The following is an 18,571-nucleotide window of genomic DNA, read 5'->3' on the forward strand; positions in this document are numbered from 1 at the left end:
ACAATCCGGCGTGTTGGTCAGCTTTAGGGGCATGTAGAGTTGGGTGTCATCAGCATAACAGTGAAAGCTAACACCGTATTTGCGTATGATGTCACCCAGCGGCAGCATGTAGATGCTGAAGAGTGCAGGGCCAAGGACCGAACCCTGGGGAACTCCACACGTTACCTTAACGTAGTCCGAGGTCACATTGTTATGGGAGACACACTGCATCCTATCAGTAAGATAAGAGTTAAACCAAGACAGGGCTAAGTCTGACATACCAATTCGTGTTTTGATACGTTCTAATAGTTAGGTCTACATTTCAATTTCACGTGTAAAGCAACAGACATTCAACCATCAAGAGTAAGTTGACCTGCTGTGTCACAACTTCTAGGGCCCAAAGAATGTTTCAAGGATTATTTATTCATCATTTAGTTGAGAATTACAGATGGAACATCAAGTGCAGGACTGAATGTCTTTGATGACTTAGTAGTTGGCCATGGTGCGCTCCAGCCAATCGAGGAAGACGCAGACCTGAGATAGGGGACAGAGAAGTGTTTTGTTTTGGACGGTGGCACTAAAGTATTGTTGGATGGCGTTGATCTTTTTACCTTGGCGTAGACACCAGGGTGGTCCCTCTCAGCACATCCGTATCCCCAGGACACGACGCCGTGCAGCTCATCGTTGCAAACCACGGGACCACCGGAGTCACCCTGACGTCACAAAGTTACATCTTTGAGTTTCTCTGAATACAAACGACTTCAGTTGGGAAAATGTGGCTGAGCAACGTGTACCTGGCAAGAGTCCTTGCCTCCCTCCAGGTATCCAGCGCAGAACATGGAGCTGGTAATCTGGCCGGGGTAGGCGTTCTTGCAGTCCCTGTCTGACAGGATGGGGATGTCCAGGCACTGAAGCTTGTTCTTGTCAGCGGCTGCAACAATACGACGGATCAAGGCAAAACTCAAGAAGGACGCAGAAACGATGTCTACGTGTCGCATTGCCACTCACTGGAGCTCATGGTGTTGCCCCATCCGGCGACTTTGCACATGGTGCCAGCTGGAGCGCAGCCGGTGGGCAGAGCCACGGGCTGAACGTACTGGTTGAGTTTGGCGGGCTTGCTCAGCTTGATCAGCATGACGTCATTGTTGATGTTGTAGGAGCTGTAGTTGGGGTGGCGGATGACGCGGGAGGAGCTGATGAACTGCTCGTTTCCCTCGTTGACCCTGATGTTGTGCTCTCCGAGACGCACCTCGACGCGGCTGCAGGGCAGTTTTTGAGGGTTTTGAAAGACGACCTGGCTTTTACATGGTGCGGTTATGGAATCGGTTGTTTACGTACGACTTGTAGCAGTGAGCGGCGGACACCACCCAGTTGGCGTTGACGAGGGAGCCTCCGCAGAAGTGGTAGCCGGAGTTCAGGGACACCGTATGGGGCTGGGTGTAGGGCTTACACTCATACCCTCCGACAATTTTGTCGTCCTCCAAGGCAACTAGAATTACACGTTTGGACGGTGACTTCTTTAAAACGGTCTTTGATCCATTACTGGTAAAACTAATTAACCAATGATCCTTTTTCCATACCACTAATTCTGTTCAGGATCAGCAGCGGCTAGACTTGGACAATTTAAGGTTGCATACCATTCGATAATGAACAGCGCAATGAGTGGATCGGCTGTGTTAACCACTACAACTACTAAAGCAGGGGTGCCCACACTTTTTCTGCAGGCGAGTTACTTTTCAATTGACCAACTCGAGGGGATCTACCTCATTTATATATATCATTTATATTTATTTATTTATGAAAGAGACATTTTTGTAAACAAGTTAAATGTGTTTAATGATAATACAAGCATGTGTAACACATATAGATGTCTTTCTTTCACAAAGACAAGAATATAAGTTGGTGTATTACCTGATTCTGATGACTTGCATTGATTGGAATCAGACAGTAATGATGATAACGCCCACATTTTCAAATGGAGGAGAAAAAAAGTTGTCCTTTCTGTACAATACCACATGAAAGTGGTTGGTTTTTGGCATCTAATTCATCCAGCTTCCATACACTTTACAAGAAAAACATTGGCGGCAAATTCCGTAGCTTGCTTGATTGACATTCACGGCACCCGAGGGTCTTGTGAGATGACGCCGGCTGCTGCCGGTTCATTATTATGAAAAAATGACAGAGAGGAAGGCGAGAAACACTTTTTATTTCAACAGACTTTCGCGCCGTCCCTTCCGTCAAAACTCTAAAGGCTGACTGCACATTTCCTATCTTCACAATAAAAGCCCTGCTTCATGCTGCCTGCGCTAACAAAATAAGAGTCTCGGAAAGCTGGCGTGCACAAGTGATGTGCACGCCAGCTTTCTGAGGGATCGCTTGTGCACGCCAGTTTTCCGAGACTCTGTATTTTGTTAGCGCAGGCAGCATGAAGCAGGGCTTTTATTGTGAAGATAGGAAATGTGCAGTCGGCCTTTAGAGTTTTGACGGAAGGTATGGCACGAGAGTCTGTTGAAATAAAAAGTGTTCCTCGCCTTCCTCTCGGTCATATTTTCATAATAATGATCTTGCAGCAGCCAGCGTCATCTCACAAGACCCTCCGGTACCATGAATGTCATTTAAGTGACGTCTTGGTGAAGATTGATGATCACTAATTTTTAAGTCTATTTTTTTTTAAAAGCCTGGCTGCAGATCGACTGACACACCCCCCGCGGTCGACTGGTATCTCGCGATCGACGTAATGGGCACCCATGTACTAAAGCCTCGCCGACAGATCACTGTTGACAGTCAGTCCAGAAGCTCAAAAGGTATTAACAACCGAACTTAACCAAGAAGGGTAACATTCCCACCACCCGTTTACCATATAGCAGGGGTCACCAACCTTTTTGAAACCAGGAGCTACTTCTTGGGTACTGATTCATGCGAAGGGCTACCAGTGTGATACACACTTAAATAATCAATCAATCAAAGTAGAGCTCATTTGGTGGAGTGGCCGTGCCAGCAATTTGAGGGTTGCAGGTTCGATTCCCACTTCGGCCAGCCTAGTCACTGCCGTTGTGTCCTTGGGCAAGACACTTTACCCTCCTGCTCCCAGTGCCACCCACACTGGTTTAAATGTAATTTAGATATTGGGTTTCACTATGTAAAGCGCTTTGAGTCAGTTGAGAAATAGCGCTATATAAATATAATTCACTTCACTTATATAGCCCTAAATCACTAGTGTCTCAAAGGGCTGCACAAACCACAACGACATCCTCGGTAGGCCCACATAAGGGCAAGGAAAACTCACACCCAGTGAAATTGCCAGAAATAGCCAATTTTCTCAATTTACCTTTAATAAATAAATCTATGTATATAAAAAAAATGGGTATTTCTGTCTGTCATTCTGTCGTACATATTTTTTCCTTTTACGGAAGGTTTTTTTGTAGAGAATAAATAATGAAAAAAACACTTAATTGAACGGTTTAAAAGTGGACAAAACAGGAAAAAAAATTAAAATTAAATTTTGAAACATAGTTTATCTTCAATTTCGACTCTTTAAAATTCAAAATTCAACTGAAAAAAAGAAGAGAAAAACTAGCTAATTCGAATCTTTTTGAAAAAATTAAAAACATTATTTATGGAACATTTTTAGTCATTTTTGCTGATTAAGATACATTTAAAAATGTTGATGACATGTTTTAAATAGGTTAAAATCCAGTCTGCATTTTGTTAGAATATATAACAAATTGAACCAAGCTATATTTCTAACAAAGACAAATCATTATTTCTTCGAGGTTTTCCGGAACAAAAATTGTAAAAGAAATTCAAAAGACTTTGTGTGAATTGTGAAGTGAATTATATTTATATAGCGCTTTTTCTCTAGTGACTCAAAGCGCTTTACATAGTGAAACCCAATATCTAAGTTACATTTAAAGCAGTGTGGGTGGCACTGGGAGCAGGTGGGTAAAGTGTCTTGCCCAAGGACACAACGGCAGTGACTAGGATGGCGGAACTGGGAATCGAACCTGCAACCCTCAAGTTGCTGGCACGGCCGCTCTACCAACCGAGCTAAACCGCCCTTTTGAAATAACATCCATCCATCTTCTTCCGCTTATCCGAGGTCGGGTCGCGGGGGCAGCAGCCTAAGCAGGGAAGCCCAGACTTCCCTCTCCCCAGCCACTTCGTCTAGCTCTTCCCGGGGGATCCCGAGGCGTTCCCAGGCCAGCCGGGAGACATAGTCTTCCCAACGTGTCCTGGGTCTTCCCCGTGGCCTCCTACCGGTTGGACGTGCCCTAAACACCTCCCTCGGGAGGCGTTCGGGTGGCATCCTGACCAGATGCCCGAACCACCTCATCTGGCTCCTCTCGATGTGGAGGAGCAGCGGATTTACTTTGAGTTCCTCCCGGATGACAGAGCTTCTCACCCTATCTCTAAGGGAGAGACCCGCCACACGGCGGAGGAAACTCATTTCGGCCGCTTGTACCCGTGATCTTATCCTTTCGGTCATGACCCAAAGCTCATGACCATAGGTGAGGATGGGAACGTAGATCGACCGGTAAATTGAAAGCTTTGCCTTCCGGCTCAGCTCCTTCTTCACCACAACGGATCGGTACAACGTCCGCATTACTGAAGACGCCGCACCGATCCGCCTGTCGATCTCACGATCCACTCTTCCCCCACTCGTGAACAAGACTCCTAGGTACTTGAACTCCTCCACTTGGGGCAGGGTCTCCTCCCCAACCCGGAGATGGCACTCCACCCTTTTCCGGGAGAGAACCATGGACTCGGATTTGAAGGTGCTGATTCTCATTCCGGCCGCTTCACACTCGGCTGCGAACCGATCCAGTGAGAGCTGAAGATCCCGGCCAGATGAAGCCAACAGGACCACATCGTCTGCAAAAAGCAGAGACCCAATCCCGCGGCCACCAAACCGGAACCCCTCAATGCCTTGACTGCGCCTAGAAATTCTGTCCATGAAAGTTATGAACAGAATCGGTGACAAAGGGCAACCTTGGCGGAGTCCAACCCTCACTGGAAACGTGTCCGACTTACTGCCAGCAATGCGGACCAAGCTCTGACACTGATCGTACAGGGATCGGACTGCCATAATAAGACAGTCCGATACCCCATACTCTCTGAGCACTCCCCACAGGACTTCCCGAGGGACACGGTCGAATGCCTTCTCCAAGTCCACAAAGCACATGTAGACTGGTTGGGCAAACTCCCATGCACCCTCAAGAACCCTGCCGAGAGTATAGAGCTGGTCCACAGTTCCACAACCAGGACGAAAACCACACTGTTCCTCCTGAATCCGAGGTTCAACTATCCGGCGTAGTCTCCTCTCCAGTACACCTGAATAAACCTTACCGGGAAGGCTGAGGAGTGTGATCCCACGATAGTTGGAACACACCCTCCGGTCCCCCTTCTTAAAGAGAGGGACCACCACCCCGGTCTGCCAATCCAGAGGTACCGCCCCCGATGTCCACGCGATGCTGCAGAGTCTTGCCAACCAAGACAGCCCCACAGCATCCAGAGCCTTAAGGAACTCCGGGCGGATCTCATCCACCCCTGGGGCCTTGCCACCGAGGAGCTTTTTAACTACCTCAGCAACCTCAGCCCCAGAAATAGATGAGTCCACCACAGATTCCCCAGGCACTGCTTCCTCATAGGAAGACGTGTTGGTGGGATTGAGGAGGTCTTCGAAGTATTCCCTCCACCTATCCACAACATCCGCAGTTGAGGTCAGCAGAACACCATCCGCACCATACACGGTGTTGACAGTGCACTGCTTCCCCTTCCTGAGGCGGCGGATGGTGGCCCAGAATCGCTTCGAAGCCATACGGAAGTCATTTTCCATGGCTTCCCCAAACTCTTCCCATGTCCGAGTTTTTGCCTCTGTGACCGCCGAAGCTGCACACCGCTTGGCCTGTCGGTACCACTGCCTCTGGAGTCCTCTGAGCCAAAAGAACCCGGTTGGACTCCTTCTTCAGCTTGACGGCATCCCTCACCGCTGGTGTCCACCAGCGGGTTCTAGGATTACCGCCACGACAAGCACCAACTACCTTGCGGCCACAGCTCCGATCAGCCGCCTCGACAATGGAGGTGCGGAACATGGTCCACTCGGACTCAATGTCCAGCACCTCCCTCGTGACATGTTCAAAGTTCCTCCGGAGGTGGGAATTGAAACTTTCTCTGACAGGAGACTCTGCCAGACGTTCCCAGCAAACCCTCACAATGCGTTTGGGCCTGCCAGGTCCGTCCGGCATCCTCCCCCACCATCGCAGCCAACTCACCACCAGGTGGTGATCGGTAGAAAGCTCCGCCCCTCTCTTTACCCGAGTGTCCAAAACATGAGGCCGCAAATCCGATGACACAACTACAAAGTCGATCATGGAACTGTTTTTGAAATAACATTTAAATTTAATTCCAAAGATTTTCAAGATTTGCCAGAACATTTTTTTATTTTATTTTAATCATTAGTTTGAAGAACTATTTCACAAATATTCTTTGTCGAAAAAACAGAAGCTAAAATGAAGAATTAAATAAAAATGTATTATTCTTTACAATGAAAAAAAAAAAAAAATACTTGAACATTGATTTAAATTGTCAGGAAAGAAGAGGAATGAATTCAAAAGGTATATGTGTTTAAAAATCCTAAAATCATTTTTAAGGTTGTATTATTTTCTCTAAAATTGTCTTTCTGAAAGTTATAAGAAGCAAAGTAAAAAAATAAATGAATTTATTTAAACAAGTGAAGACCACGTCTTTAAAATATTTTCTTGGATTTTCAAATTCTATTTCAGTTTTGTCTCTCTTAGAATTAAAAATGTTGAGCAAAGCCAGACAAGCTTGCTAGTAAATAAATAAAATGTACAAAATAGAGGCAGCTCACTGGTAAGTGCAGCTATTTGAGCTATTTTTAGAACAGGCCAGCGGGCGACTCATCTGGTCCTTACGGGCACCGCGTTGGTGACCCCTGCTGTATAGCATCTCATTAGTGTTACCATTAGCTACTACATCTTAGGTCCAAGGTGATATTCATGAACAAAATAGATCAAATTCTCCTCAGTTGATTGAACGCCAAGATGGGTATCTCTTTAAAAAAAGGCGTGTCACACTCACAAGCAGCTCCAATGAGCAGAACGAAGACCAGGGACCTCATGGTTGCCGTGTGATCGTGTTGATGAGAGAACTTCACCTGGAGGTGAGCTTTATATACGCAGGAGATGGGGTGTTGCCCCCCTCATTGGTCAGTGGAGAGCCAATCACTGGAGGAAGATGTTAGGGCAAGGGGACTCTCGAACTATTCGTGTAAATCTAAAAGGTTGTGTTTTGTTAAACTACTACCTCGGTGTCAAATTCAGAAACCTCACCTGGCAAGTCATCATTTCAAGTGGTCCGCGTTAAGCCGGAAAATAATGTGCGTCGATAAAGTCTTTTATCTATTTACGTCTATCAATTTTGACCAACTATGTAATGCAGTTTTTAACTTGATATTATTGGATGCAACAAGCCATTCCAAGCTCTTGTTTGGTCATTAAAATCACAAAACCTGAACTTAAAAATATATATATTTTTTTTATCACTTTGAGTTCTGATTCCAAAGCCACCTTACCTGACAGTTTTTTGTCAAACAATGATCATAATCAAACGAAGGGGCAAGATTTTAGTGAGTCTGTACTATCACTATCTTGCTATGAAAAAGACCAATAGAGCAGGGGTCGGGAACCTTTTTGGCTGAGAGAGCCATGAAAGCCAAATATTTTAAAATGTATTTCCGTGAGAGCCATATCATATTTTTTAACACTGAATACAACTAAATGTGTGCATTTTTAAGTAAGACCAACATTTTTAGAGTATAATAAGTCTCTTATTTTTTTTATAACATTGTTATTCTGAAGCTAACCATCCATCCATCCATTTTCTACCGCTTATTCTCTTTCGGGGTCGCTGGCGCCTATCTCAGCTACAATCGGGCGGAAGGCGGGGTACACCCTGGACAAGTCGCCACCTCATCGCAGGGCCAACACAGATAGACAGAGAACATTCACACTCACATTCACACACTAGGGACCATTTAGTGTTGCCAATCAACCTATCCCCAGGTGCATGTCTTTGGAGGTGGAAGGAAGCCGGAGTACCCGGAAGGAACCCACGCATTCACGGGGAGAACATGCAAACTCCACACAGAAAGATCCCGAGCCTGGATTTGAACCCAGGACTGCAGGACCTTCGTATTGTGACCAATAATCAATAAAATGTCATGTATGTTGATCATGTTTTTGTTTTGGCCATGTGCTGTTTGTGTTTTGGACTCTTTAAGATCCTGTTTTTTTTTTTCCACTCCCTTGTCTGATTTCCTTGGTTACCCATTCTGTCCGACTGTCTCTGGTGGACATAATGCCCACTCACCTGCTCTCCGAGCACTAATCAGAGGCAGCATTTAAGCTTGTCTTTGCCAGTCAGTTGCCTTGGCGTCAACGTGATCTTTTCTTGCTCTGTGCTGGCTTGTTTCATGCCTTGCCATAGTTTTGTGCTTCATGCCATGCCAAGTAAGTTTTGTTTGATTTATGTTCATAGTCTGTTTAGATTAGATTAGATTAGATTAGATTCGATAGTACTTTATTTATTCCGTCAGGAAAATTACAATTTTCAGCACAATCCCATTCAAGATCAGACAAACATTACAGGGAGACAGAACAGGATCGCTGCCGGGTCTGCCGGCTGCCAGCTACCCTTACAAAAAAGATGACATACAGGTAAACAAGGGGGGGGGGGGAGAAAAGAATAGAAGATTAAAATAAAATAAAAAAAAATCGGTTTTAGCCTGGGCCCTGGAGTGGGGGGGCAGACTGAGGCCAAGGGAAAAAAAAAAAAAAAAAAAGCGTTAGCTTTCTTCTTAGCCCAAGTTGTGCCTCCGCTGTGAGCGATTTTTGTTTGTATCTTTTTTTTAGTTTAAATTAAGTCGTGTTTTTACCTTAATGCCATGTCCCGAGTAGTCTGTCTGACATAAAGTACTTCTTACCATTAATGCCACTTCTTCAACAGGTGCGGTAGGAAACGGATGGATGGATTTAAATGCATGAGAATGTTTTATATTTTGAACTTTATTTTTAGCACTGTGAATACCAGCGGAATTATTAATTACTTATCGTGTTAAGCAATGTCAGCTCAGATTTATCTGAGAGCCAGATGCAGTCATCAAAAGAGCCAAATCTGGCTCTAGAGCCATAGGTTCCCTACCCCTGTAATAGACCAAACAGTACAGCAAAGAGACAAAAAAGTGCTTCCGTTTGATTTTTACCGTAAGAATGATTTTTTATTAGCAATTTTTCACTCCATACGTTTAAAAATTAACCTTTCGTGTTCATAGAACTGTTGACAAGCAGAAGAAAGGTTTGCTCGAGTGCTTGTCAGTGAACGGACCACGACCCTATCGCCTGTACGATTAGTTATCTCAACAGGTGGTCGATTCACAGAACTCAAACTTTTTCCACCTGGGGCCGCATGCTGAAAAGTCACAGCATGCAGGGGCCATTTTTATATTTTTGTAAAAATAAAAAAAAAGCTAAAAACCAACAGAACTTTAAAAAGACTAAACTTTGTGTCACAGGTGGCGACGCGTATTATTAAGACACCTGGACAATTATGGACTCACCAAACTTGGGAGCATGTTCTTTCATTTGTTTAATTTTGTAGAAAAAAAGCAGCTGTAACACAACTGTAGTCATTTTAAATGACAACTTTCTGGCTTTAAGAAACAAAAGAAATACCAAACATAAATAATAAATGGTGGTAGTCAGTAATAGATCAGGCAGAGTAAATATTATTAAATCACTCGATTCTAAAGAAAAACATACGAATCACGCGGTAAATTCTGATTTCAATAACACCTGCATCAGATTAAGTCTGCAGTGAAAAAGGAATGTTCACACCTTGGAGAGCAGGTGCACCAAGAAGATTAAAGGCCTACTGAAATGAGATGTTCATATTCAAAAGGGGATAGCAGCTCCATTCTATGTGTCATACTTGATCATTTCGCGATATTGCCATATTTTTGCTGAAAGGATTTAGTAGAGAACATCGATGATAAAGTTTGCAACTTTTGGTCGCCAACAAAAAAGCCTTGCCTGTACCGGAAGTAGCAGACGATGTGCGCGTGATGTCACGGGTTGTGGAGCTCCTCACAGTTCATAATCATAGCCTCAAGCAGCAAGAGTTATTCGGACCGAGAAAGCGACAATTTCCCAATTAATTTGAGCGAGGATGAAAGATTTGTGGATAAGGAAAAAAAAAAAAAAAGCGACGGCTCCGGGTGGCAGCAGTGTGAGCGTTTCAGATGTAATTAGACACATTCACTAGGATAATTCATGAAAATCCCTTATTTTACTTATTGTTTTAATAGTGTTTTAGTGAGATTGTAAAGTCATACCTCAAAGTCGGCTGCGGTGTCTTTGGTGGAAGCTATGGAGGAGCCAAGCTCACAGCTGCCTTTTTTGACAGCTGCTGCAAAGGGAGGTCCAGTAATCCACTGATGTCTCCGGTAAGAGCCGACTTAATATCACAATTTTCCCATCCAAGGGACGGCGTGGCGCAGTGGGAGAGTGGCCATGTGCAACCCGAGGGTCCCTGGTTCAAATCCCACCTAGTACCAACCTCGTCACGTCCGTCGTGTCCTGAGCAAGACACTTCACCCTTGCTCCTGATGGGTGCTGGTTGGCGCCTTGCATGGCAGCTCCCTCCATCAGTGTGTGAATGTGTGTGAATGGGTAAATGTGGAAGTAGTCTCAAAGCGCTTTGAGTACCTTGAAAGGTAGAAAAGCGCTATACAGGTACAACTCATTTATCATTTATTTTATAAAAACATGCTGGTTGACGTAGAGAAACATGTCCGCTTGACCGGTCTGTGTTAAAGCTTCACAACAAACAAAGAAACACCGGCTGTGTTTTGGTTGCTAAAGGCAGCTGCAATCCACCGCTTTCCACCGACAGCATTCTTCTTTGACGTCTCCATTACTAATTGAACAAATTGCAAAAGATTCAGCAACACAGATGTCCAAATTACTGTGTAATTATGCGATGAAAAGAGACGACTTTTAGCCGTGTGTGGTGCTGGGCTAATATGTCCCCTCCAACCTATGACGTCACAAACACGCGTCATCATTCCACGACGTTTTCAACAAGAAACTCCGCGGGAAATTTATAATTGTAATTCAGTAAACAAAAAAGGCCGTATTGGCATGTGTTGCAATGTTAATATTTCATCATTGATATATAAACTATCAGACTGCGTGGTCGCTAGTAGTGGCTTTCAGTAGGCCTTTAACAAACATCTTCAAAAATGTGAATCATCAAGCCATTTTGCAAAGGATGTTGATCACAGTAAACTGCGTCTTAAAACCGAGACCAAGTCCAAACAACATGAGAAGGTTGAAAAAGGCAAGAAAACAGATAGGAAGGAAAAGAAGAGCTTAAAGACAGAAAACTAAAAGCAATACGTCTTTAAACAGAAAATGCGCAGCAAAACGAATGAAGAACAAATGTGCGCAAACTGGAGTCACCATCTGGGACCGAACTGTAAGAAACCGCCGAAAAGAAATTCAACAAAAATTTAAAGAAAACCGTCATTAAGATAGAAACAGAAAAAAAGGTACCAATGAGTGAAGGAAAAGTCATGGTGGACTATGGATGATTGAATGAAAGTCCCATTCAGTGACGAATCTCGAATGTACATTGGTAAGGTGATGATGTTGCAACTTTTGTTTGGTAGTTGTACCAGTGAGGTTTATGAAGACAACTGCCTGAAGAAGACATGCGAATCTCCACTATCGGCACTGGGAAGATGGCTGTCGTTTCATCTTTTGTACTGCACAAGCTTACATGAACATTTTGGACACTTCTGATTCCATCCATCCATCCATCTTCTTCCGCTTATCCGAGGTCGGGTCGCGGGGGTAGCAGCCTAAGCAGGGAAGCCCAGACTTCCCTCTCCCCAGCCACTTCGTCTAGCTCTTCCCGGGGGATCCCGAGGGGTTCCCAGGCCAGCCGCGAGACATAGTCTTCCCAACGTGTCCTGGGTCTTCCCCGTGGCCTCCTACCGGTTGGACGTGCCCTAAACACCTCCCTAGGGAGGCGTTCGGGTGGCATCCTGACCAGATGCCCGAACCACCTCATCTGGCTCCTCTCCATGTGGAGGAGCAGCGGCTTAACTTTGAGTTCCTCCCGGATGGCAGAGCTTCTCACCCTATCTCTAAGGGAGAGACCCGCCACACGGCGGAGGAAACTCATTTCGGCCGCTTGTACCCGTGATCTTATCTGTTTCGGTCATGACCCAAAGTTCATGACCATAGGTGAGGATGGGAACGTAGATCGACCGGTAAATTGAGAGCTTTGCCTTCCGGCTCAGCTCCTTCTTCACCACAACGGACCGGTACAACGTCCGCATTACTGAAGACGCCGCACCGATCCGCCTGTCGATCTCACAATCCACTCTTCCCCCACTCGTGAACAAGACTCCTAGGTACTTGAACTCCTCCACTTGGGGCAGGGTCTCTTCCCCAACCCGGAGATGGCACTCCACCCTTTTTCGGGCGAGAACCATGGACTCGGACTTGGAGGTGCTGATTCTCATTCCGGTCGCTTCACACTCGGCTGCGAACCGATCTAGTGAGAGCTGAAGATCCCGGCCAGATGAAGCCATCAGGACCACATCATCTGCAAAAAGCAGAGACCTAATCCCGCGGCCACCAAACCGGAACCCCTCAACGCCTTGACTGCGCCTAGAAATTCTGTCCATAAAAGTTATGAACAGAATGGGTGACAAAGGACAGCCTTGTCGGAGTCCAACCCTCACTGGAAACGTGTCCGACTTACTGCCGGCAATGCGGACCAAGTTCTGACACTGATCATACAGGGAACGGACCGCCACAATAAGACAGTCCGGTACCCCATACTCTCTGAACACTCCCCACAGGACTTCCCGAGGGACACGGTCGAATGCCTTCTCCAAGTCCACAAAGCACATGTAGACTGGTTGGGCAAACTCCCATGCACCCGCAAGAACCCTGCCGAGACTATAGAGCTGGTCCACAGTTCCAGGACCAGGACGAAAACCACACTGTTTCTCCTGAATCCGATGTTCAACTATCCGGCGTAGCCTCCTCTCCAGTACACCTGAATAAACCTTACCGGGAAGGCTGAGGAGTGTGATCCCACGATAGTTGGAACACACCCTCCGGTCCCCCTTCTTAAAGAGAGGGACCACCACCCCGGTCTGCCAATCCACTTCTAATTCTATCAATCAAAAGGATTATTCGGGATAATGACAATCTTTTTCAAGATGAAAACGCATCACACCATGAAGCAAAATGACTGGTAAACTTTCCTTGAAGAAATATACATAAAGTCAATGATATGGGCTGCTAATTGTCTGCATCTCAAACTAGAACATTTGTGATGGAAATAGAAGAAAATGATCCATGGCAATACTCCAACCTGCAAAGCTGATTGGACAACAGTAATCAGACCATGTTGGAGCAAGATCGATGAAAAGTACTGTTTGTCCCTCCTTAAAGTCCTACTGAAAGCCACTACTAGCGACCACGCAGTCTGATAGTTTATATATCAATGATGAAATATTAACATTGCAACACATGCCAATACGGCCGCTTTAGTTTACTAAATTGCAATTTTAAATTTCCTGGGAGTTTCGTCCTGGAAACGTCGTGTAATGATGACGTGTACGCAAGACGTCACGGGTTTTTAGGAAGTATGAGCGCTGCACACACACACAGCTAAAAGTCGTCTGCTTTAACGGCATAATTACACAGTATTTTGGAGATCTGTGTTGCTGAATCTTTTGCAATTTGTTCAATTAATATTGGAGAAGTCACAGTAGAAAGATGGAGTTGGGGAGCTTTAGCCTTTAGCCACACAAACACACGGTGATTCCTTGTTTAAAATTCCTGGAGGTGAAACGTTACTATGGATCAGAGCGGTCAAGCGAGCATGAATCAAGACGGGATGTCAACCAGCATGTTTCGGTGAGAAAATTGTGGTTAAAAAGTCGCTTCTTGGGTAAGACACTTTACCCACCTGCTCCCAGTGCCACCCACACTGGTTTAAATGTAACTTAGATATTGGGTGTCACTATGTAAAGCGCTTTGAGTCACTTGAGAAAAGCGCTATATAAATATAATTCACTTCTTACCAGAGAAAAGCTGAGCTTGTGTCGTTCATGAAGCTGCCGTCGACTTCCCTGAGACATTGGCGTCAAGACACCCGTGGAGACACCCTTCCGACTATCAGGTACTATTAAACTCACTGAAACACTAGCAACACAATAGAAAGATAAGGGATTTCCCAGAATCATCCTAGTAAATGTCTCTAAAAACATCGGAATCCGTCCCAATCGCGTTTTTTATTTATTTTTTTTTTTTTTAGTCAGTCGCTATCAATATCCTCAAACACGAATCTTTCATCCTCGCTCAAATTAATGGGGAAATTGTCGTTTTCTCTGTCCGAATAGCACTTTTTGTTGGAGGCTCCCATTATAAACAATGTGAATATGTGAGGAGCCCCCACACTTGTGATGTCATCGTCTGCTACTTCCGGTACAGGCAAGGCTTTTTTATTAGCACCGAAAGTTGCGGACTTTATTGTGGATGTTCTCTACTAAATCCTTTCAGCAAAAATATGGCAATATCTCGAAATGATCAAGTATGATACGTAGAATGGACCTGCTATCCCCGTTTAAATAAGAACATCTCATTTCAGTAGGCCTTTAAAGGGGAACATTATCACCAAACCTATGTAAGCGTCAATATATACCTTGATGATGCAGAAAAAAGACCATGTATTTTGCTAACCGATTTCCGAACTCTAAATGGGAGAATTTTGGCAAATTAAACGCCTTTCTGTTTATCGGTCTTTTAGCGATGACGTCACCGAGGTAACACACCCGCCATATTCCTTTTCACATTACAAACACCGGGTCTCATTTCTGTTATTTTCCGTTTTTTCGACAATTTTTTGGAACCTTGGAGACATCATGCCTCGTGGGTGTGTTGTCGGAGTGTGTAACAACACTAACAGGGAGGGATTCAAGTTGCACCACTGGCAAGAAATCTGCCGCCAGACCCCCATTGAATTAGCCAGTGTCTGCACATTTGACCGGCGATGCTAAGACAGACATGGCACAGAGATGTATGGATAACCTGCAGATGCATTTGCAACCATTAAGTCAACGAAATCACAAAGGTGAGTTTTGTTGATGTTGTTTACTTATGTGCTAATCAGACATATTTGGTCGCAGCATGACTGCCAGCTAATCGATGCTAACATGCTACGCTAATCGATGCTAACATGCTATTTACGCTAGCTGTATGTACATTTGAAACTAGATTCCCACATTTAATGCGAAACAAACACTTACCAATCGTCAGATTTAGGTTGCTCCAGTGTCACAAGATGCGAAAGCCCTGATCGTTTGGTCCGCACATTTTACCGGCGACGCTAATAAGGCAGCCATGCTATGGGCCACTTCATTAGGTACACCCATGCTATGGCCGAATAGCATCAATAGCTATTCGCTCAATAGCTTCAATTTCGTTTTCGCTATCTGCCTCCATACTCCGACCATCTGTTTCAATACATGCGTAATCTGTTGAATCGCTTAAGCCGCTGAAATCAGAGTCTGAATCCGAGCTAATGTCGCTATATCTTGCTGTGGTAACCGCCATGTTGTTTGTATTGGCAGCACTGTGTGACGTCACAGGGAAGTGGACAGTCGCATCGCAAATAGGGAAAAACAAGAACTTTAAAGCTTTTATTTAGGGATATTCCGGGAGGTGTGAAATTTTGAAAAAAACTTCAAAAATAAAACAAACCACTGGGAACGGATTTTTATTGTTTTTAACCCTTTTGAAATTGTGATAATGTTCCCCTTTAAGTCCATGCTTCAGGACAGGGGTGGGGAACCTGTGGCTCTTTAGATGACTGCATCTGGCTCTCAGATAAATATTCGCTGACATTGCTTAACACGATAAGTAATTACTAGGGCTGCGAATCTTTGGGTGTCCCACGATTCGATTCAATATTGATTCTTGGGGTCACGATTCGATTCAAAATCGATGTTTTTTTTCAATTCAACACGATTCCCGATTCAAAACGATTTTTTTCCCGTTTTAAAAGGATTCTGTAGTCATTCAATACATAGATTTCAGCAGGATCTACCCCAGTCTGCTGACATGCTAGCAGAGTAGTAGATTTTTGTAAAAAGCTTTTATAATTGTAAAGGACAATGTTTTATCAACTGATTGCAATAATTCAAATTTGTTTCAACTATTAAACGAACCAAAAATATGACTTATTTTATCTTTGTGAAAACATTGGACACAGTGTGTTGTCCAGCTTATGAGATGCCATGCAAGTGTAAGCCACTGTGACACTATTGTTCTTTTTTACTATTTTTATAAATGTCTAATGATAATGTCAATGAGGGATTTTTAATCACTGCTATGCTGAAATTATAACTAATATTGATACTGTTGTTGATAATATTCATTTTTGTTTCACTACTTTTGGTTTGTTCTGTGTGGTGTTTGTGTCTCCTCAATTGCTGTTTATTGCAGTTCTGAGTGTTGCTGGCTCAGGTTTGGTTTTGGAATTGGATCAGACGTGTGCCCTGAGACCTGGTGGTACATAACGAGCGGAGTAGGAGCCAATACTCAGGATGTGCGTGATTATGTTCAGATTGTACAAACCCCGTTTCCATATGAGTTGGGAAATTGTGTTTGATGTAAATATAAACAGAATACAATGATTTGCAAATCATTTTCAACCCATATTCAGTTGAATATGCTACAAAGACAACATATTTGATGTTCAAACTGATAAACGTTTTTTTTTTTGCAAATAATCATTAACTTTAGAATTTGATGCCAGCAACACGTGACAAAGAAGTTGGGAAAGGTGGCAATAAATACTGATAAAGTTGAGGAATGCTCATCACACACTTATTTGGAACATCCCACGGGTGTGCAGGCTAATTGGGAACAGGTGGGTGCCATGATTGGGTATAAAAGCAGCTTCCATGAAATGCTAAGTAATTCACAAACAAGGATGGGGTGAGGGTCACCACTTTGTAAGCAAATCGTCAAACAGTTTTAGAACAACATTTCTCAGCGAGCTATTGCAAGGAATTTAGGGATTTTACCATCTATGGTCCGTAAAACCATCAAAAGGTTCAGAGAATCTGGAGAAATCACTGCACGTAAGCGATGATATTACGGACCTTTGACCCCTCAGGCGGTACTGCATCAAAAACCGACATCAGTGTGTAAAGGATATCACCACATGGGCTCAGGAACACTTCATAAAACCACTGTCAGTAACTACAGTTGGTCGCTACATCTGCAAGTGCAAGTTAAAACTTTACTATGCAAAGCGAAAGCCATTTATCAACAACACCCAGGAACGCCGCCGGCTTCGCTGGGCCCGAGCTCATCTAAGATGGACTGATGCAAAGTGGAAAAGTGTTCTGTGGTCTGACAAGTCCACATTTTAAATTATATTTGGAAACTGTGGATGTGGTGTCCTCCAGAACAAAGAGGAAAATAACCATTCGGATTGTTTTAGGCACAAAGTTCAAAAGCCAGCATCTGTGATGGTATGGGGGTGTATTAGTGCCCAAGGCATGGGTAACTTACACATCTGTGAAGGCACCATTAATGCTGAAAGGTACATACAGGTTTTGGAGCAACATATGTTGTCATCCAAGCAACGTTATCATGGACGCCCCTGCTCATTTCAGCAAGACAATGCCAAACCACGTGTTACAACAGCGTGGCTTTGTAGTAAAAGAGTGCGGGTACTTTCCTGGCTCGCCTGCAGTCCAGACCTGTCTCCCATCGAAAATGTGTGGCGCATTATGAAGCGTAAAATGCGACAACAAGACTCCGGACTGTTGAACAACTTAAGCTGTACATCAAGCAAGAATGGTAAAGAATTCCACTTTTAAAGCTTCAACTATTAGTTTCCTCAGTTCCGAAACGATTGTTGAGTGTTGTTAAAAGAAAATGTGATGTAACACAGTGGTGAACATGCCCTTTCCCAACTACTTTGGCACATGTTGCAGCCAAAAAAGTCCAAGTTATTTATTTGCAAAAAAAATAAAGTTTATGAGTTTGAACAACAAATATCTTGTCTTAGTAGTGCATTCTACTGAATATGGGTTGAAAAGGATTTGCAAATCATTGTATTCCGTTTATATTTACATCGAACACAATTTCCCAACTCATATGGAAACGGGGTTTGTACAAGTCGTGATACGTTTCAGGAGTTGCGTTATCTAAAGACGAGGCCAAAATCAACATTTGAGGATGTGAATGGGCCAGCTGGAGAAGCCTTTCCAGCACAGAGCCAACCAAGGTCAAGCAATGCAGAAAAACACCCCGTGCTAAACAACTAAATGCAAACCCTTATAGAACCTTCAAATTGGGGAACTTCAAGTATTTCTTTATGTTTAATGCTTTCAAATGGATCTTTTCACCAATTACATAACTCAAAAACAAAGTTTGGGGTTCACCCCACCCCGCCTACGAATTATTTTCCT

At 44.1% G+C, this 18,571-nt stretch overlaps 1 protein-coding gene across 1 annotated transcript; it reads right to left on the reverse strand.

The window, feature by feature from the left end:
• Positions 1 to 381: 381 nt before the first annotated feature.
• Positions 382 to 7,231, reverse strand: LOC133561633 (trypsin-2-like). The gene is made up of 6 exons (XM_061915052.1): positions 7,081 to 7,231; positions 1,318 to 1,468; positions 988 to 1,238; positions 774 to 910; positions 591 to 692; positions 382 to 513 (listed from the first exon to the last, which is right to left on the reverse strand). Exons 1-6 carry the CDS (start codon positions 7,118 to 7,120, stop codon positions 466 to 468), a joined length of 729 nt encoding a protein of 242 aa, XP_061771036.1. The 5' UTR covers positions 7,121 to 7,231; the 3' UTR covers positions 382 to 465.
• Positions 7,232 to 18,571: the final 11,340 nt, after the last annotated feature.

Source organism: Nerophis ophidion, linkage group LG11 (genome assembly GCF_033978795.1).
Source record: "Nerophis ophidion isolate RoL-2023_Sa linkage group LG11, RoL_Noph_v1.0, whole genome shotgun sequence".
NCBI lineage: Eukaryota > Metazoa > Chordata > Actinopteri > Syngnathiformes > Syngnathidae > Nerophis > Nerophis ophidion.

Bases quoted from the DNA above. Each gene is read 5' to 3' on its own strand.
- LOC133561633 (XM_061915052.1), bottom strand. From the start codon at position 7,120: ATGAGGTCCCTGGTCTTCGTTCTGCTCATTGGAGCTGCTT. The intron at 1,469-7,080 runs GTGAGTGTGACA...GTGTAATTCTAG, and splicing joins TCTGCTCATTGGAGCTGCTT to TTGCCTTGGAGGACGACAAA. The intron at 693-773 runs GTACACGTTGCT...TTGTGACGTCAG, and splicing joins GAGGCAAGGACTCTTGCCAG to GGTGACTCCGGTGGTCCCGT.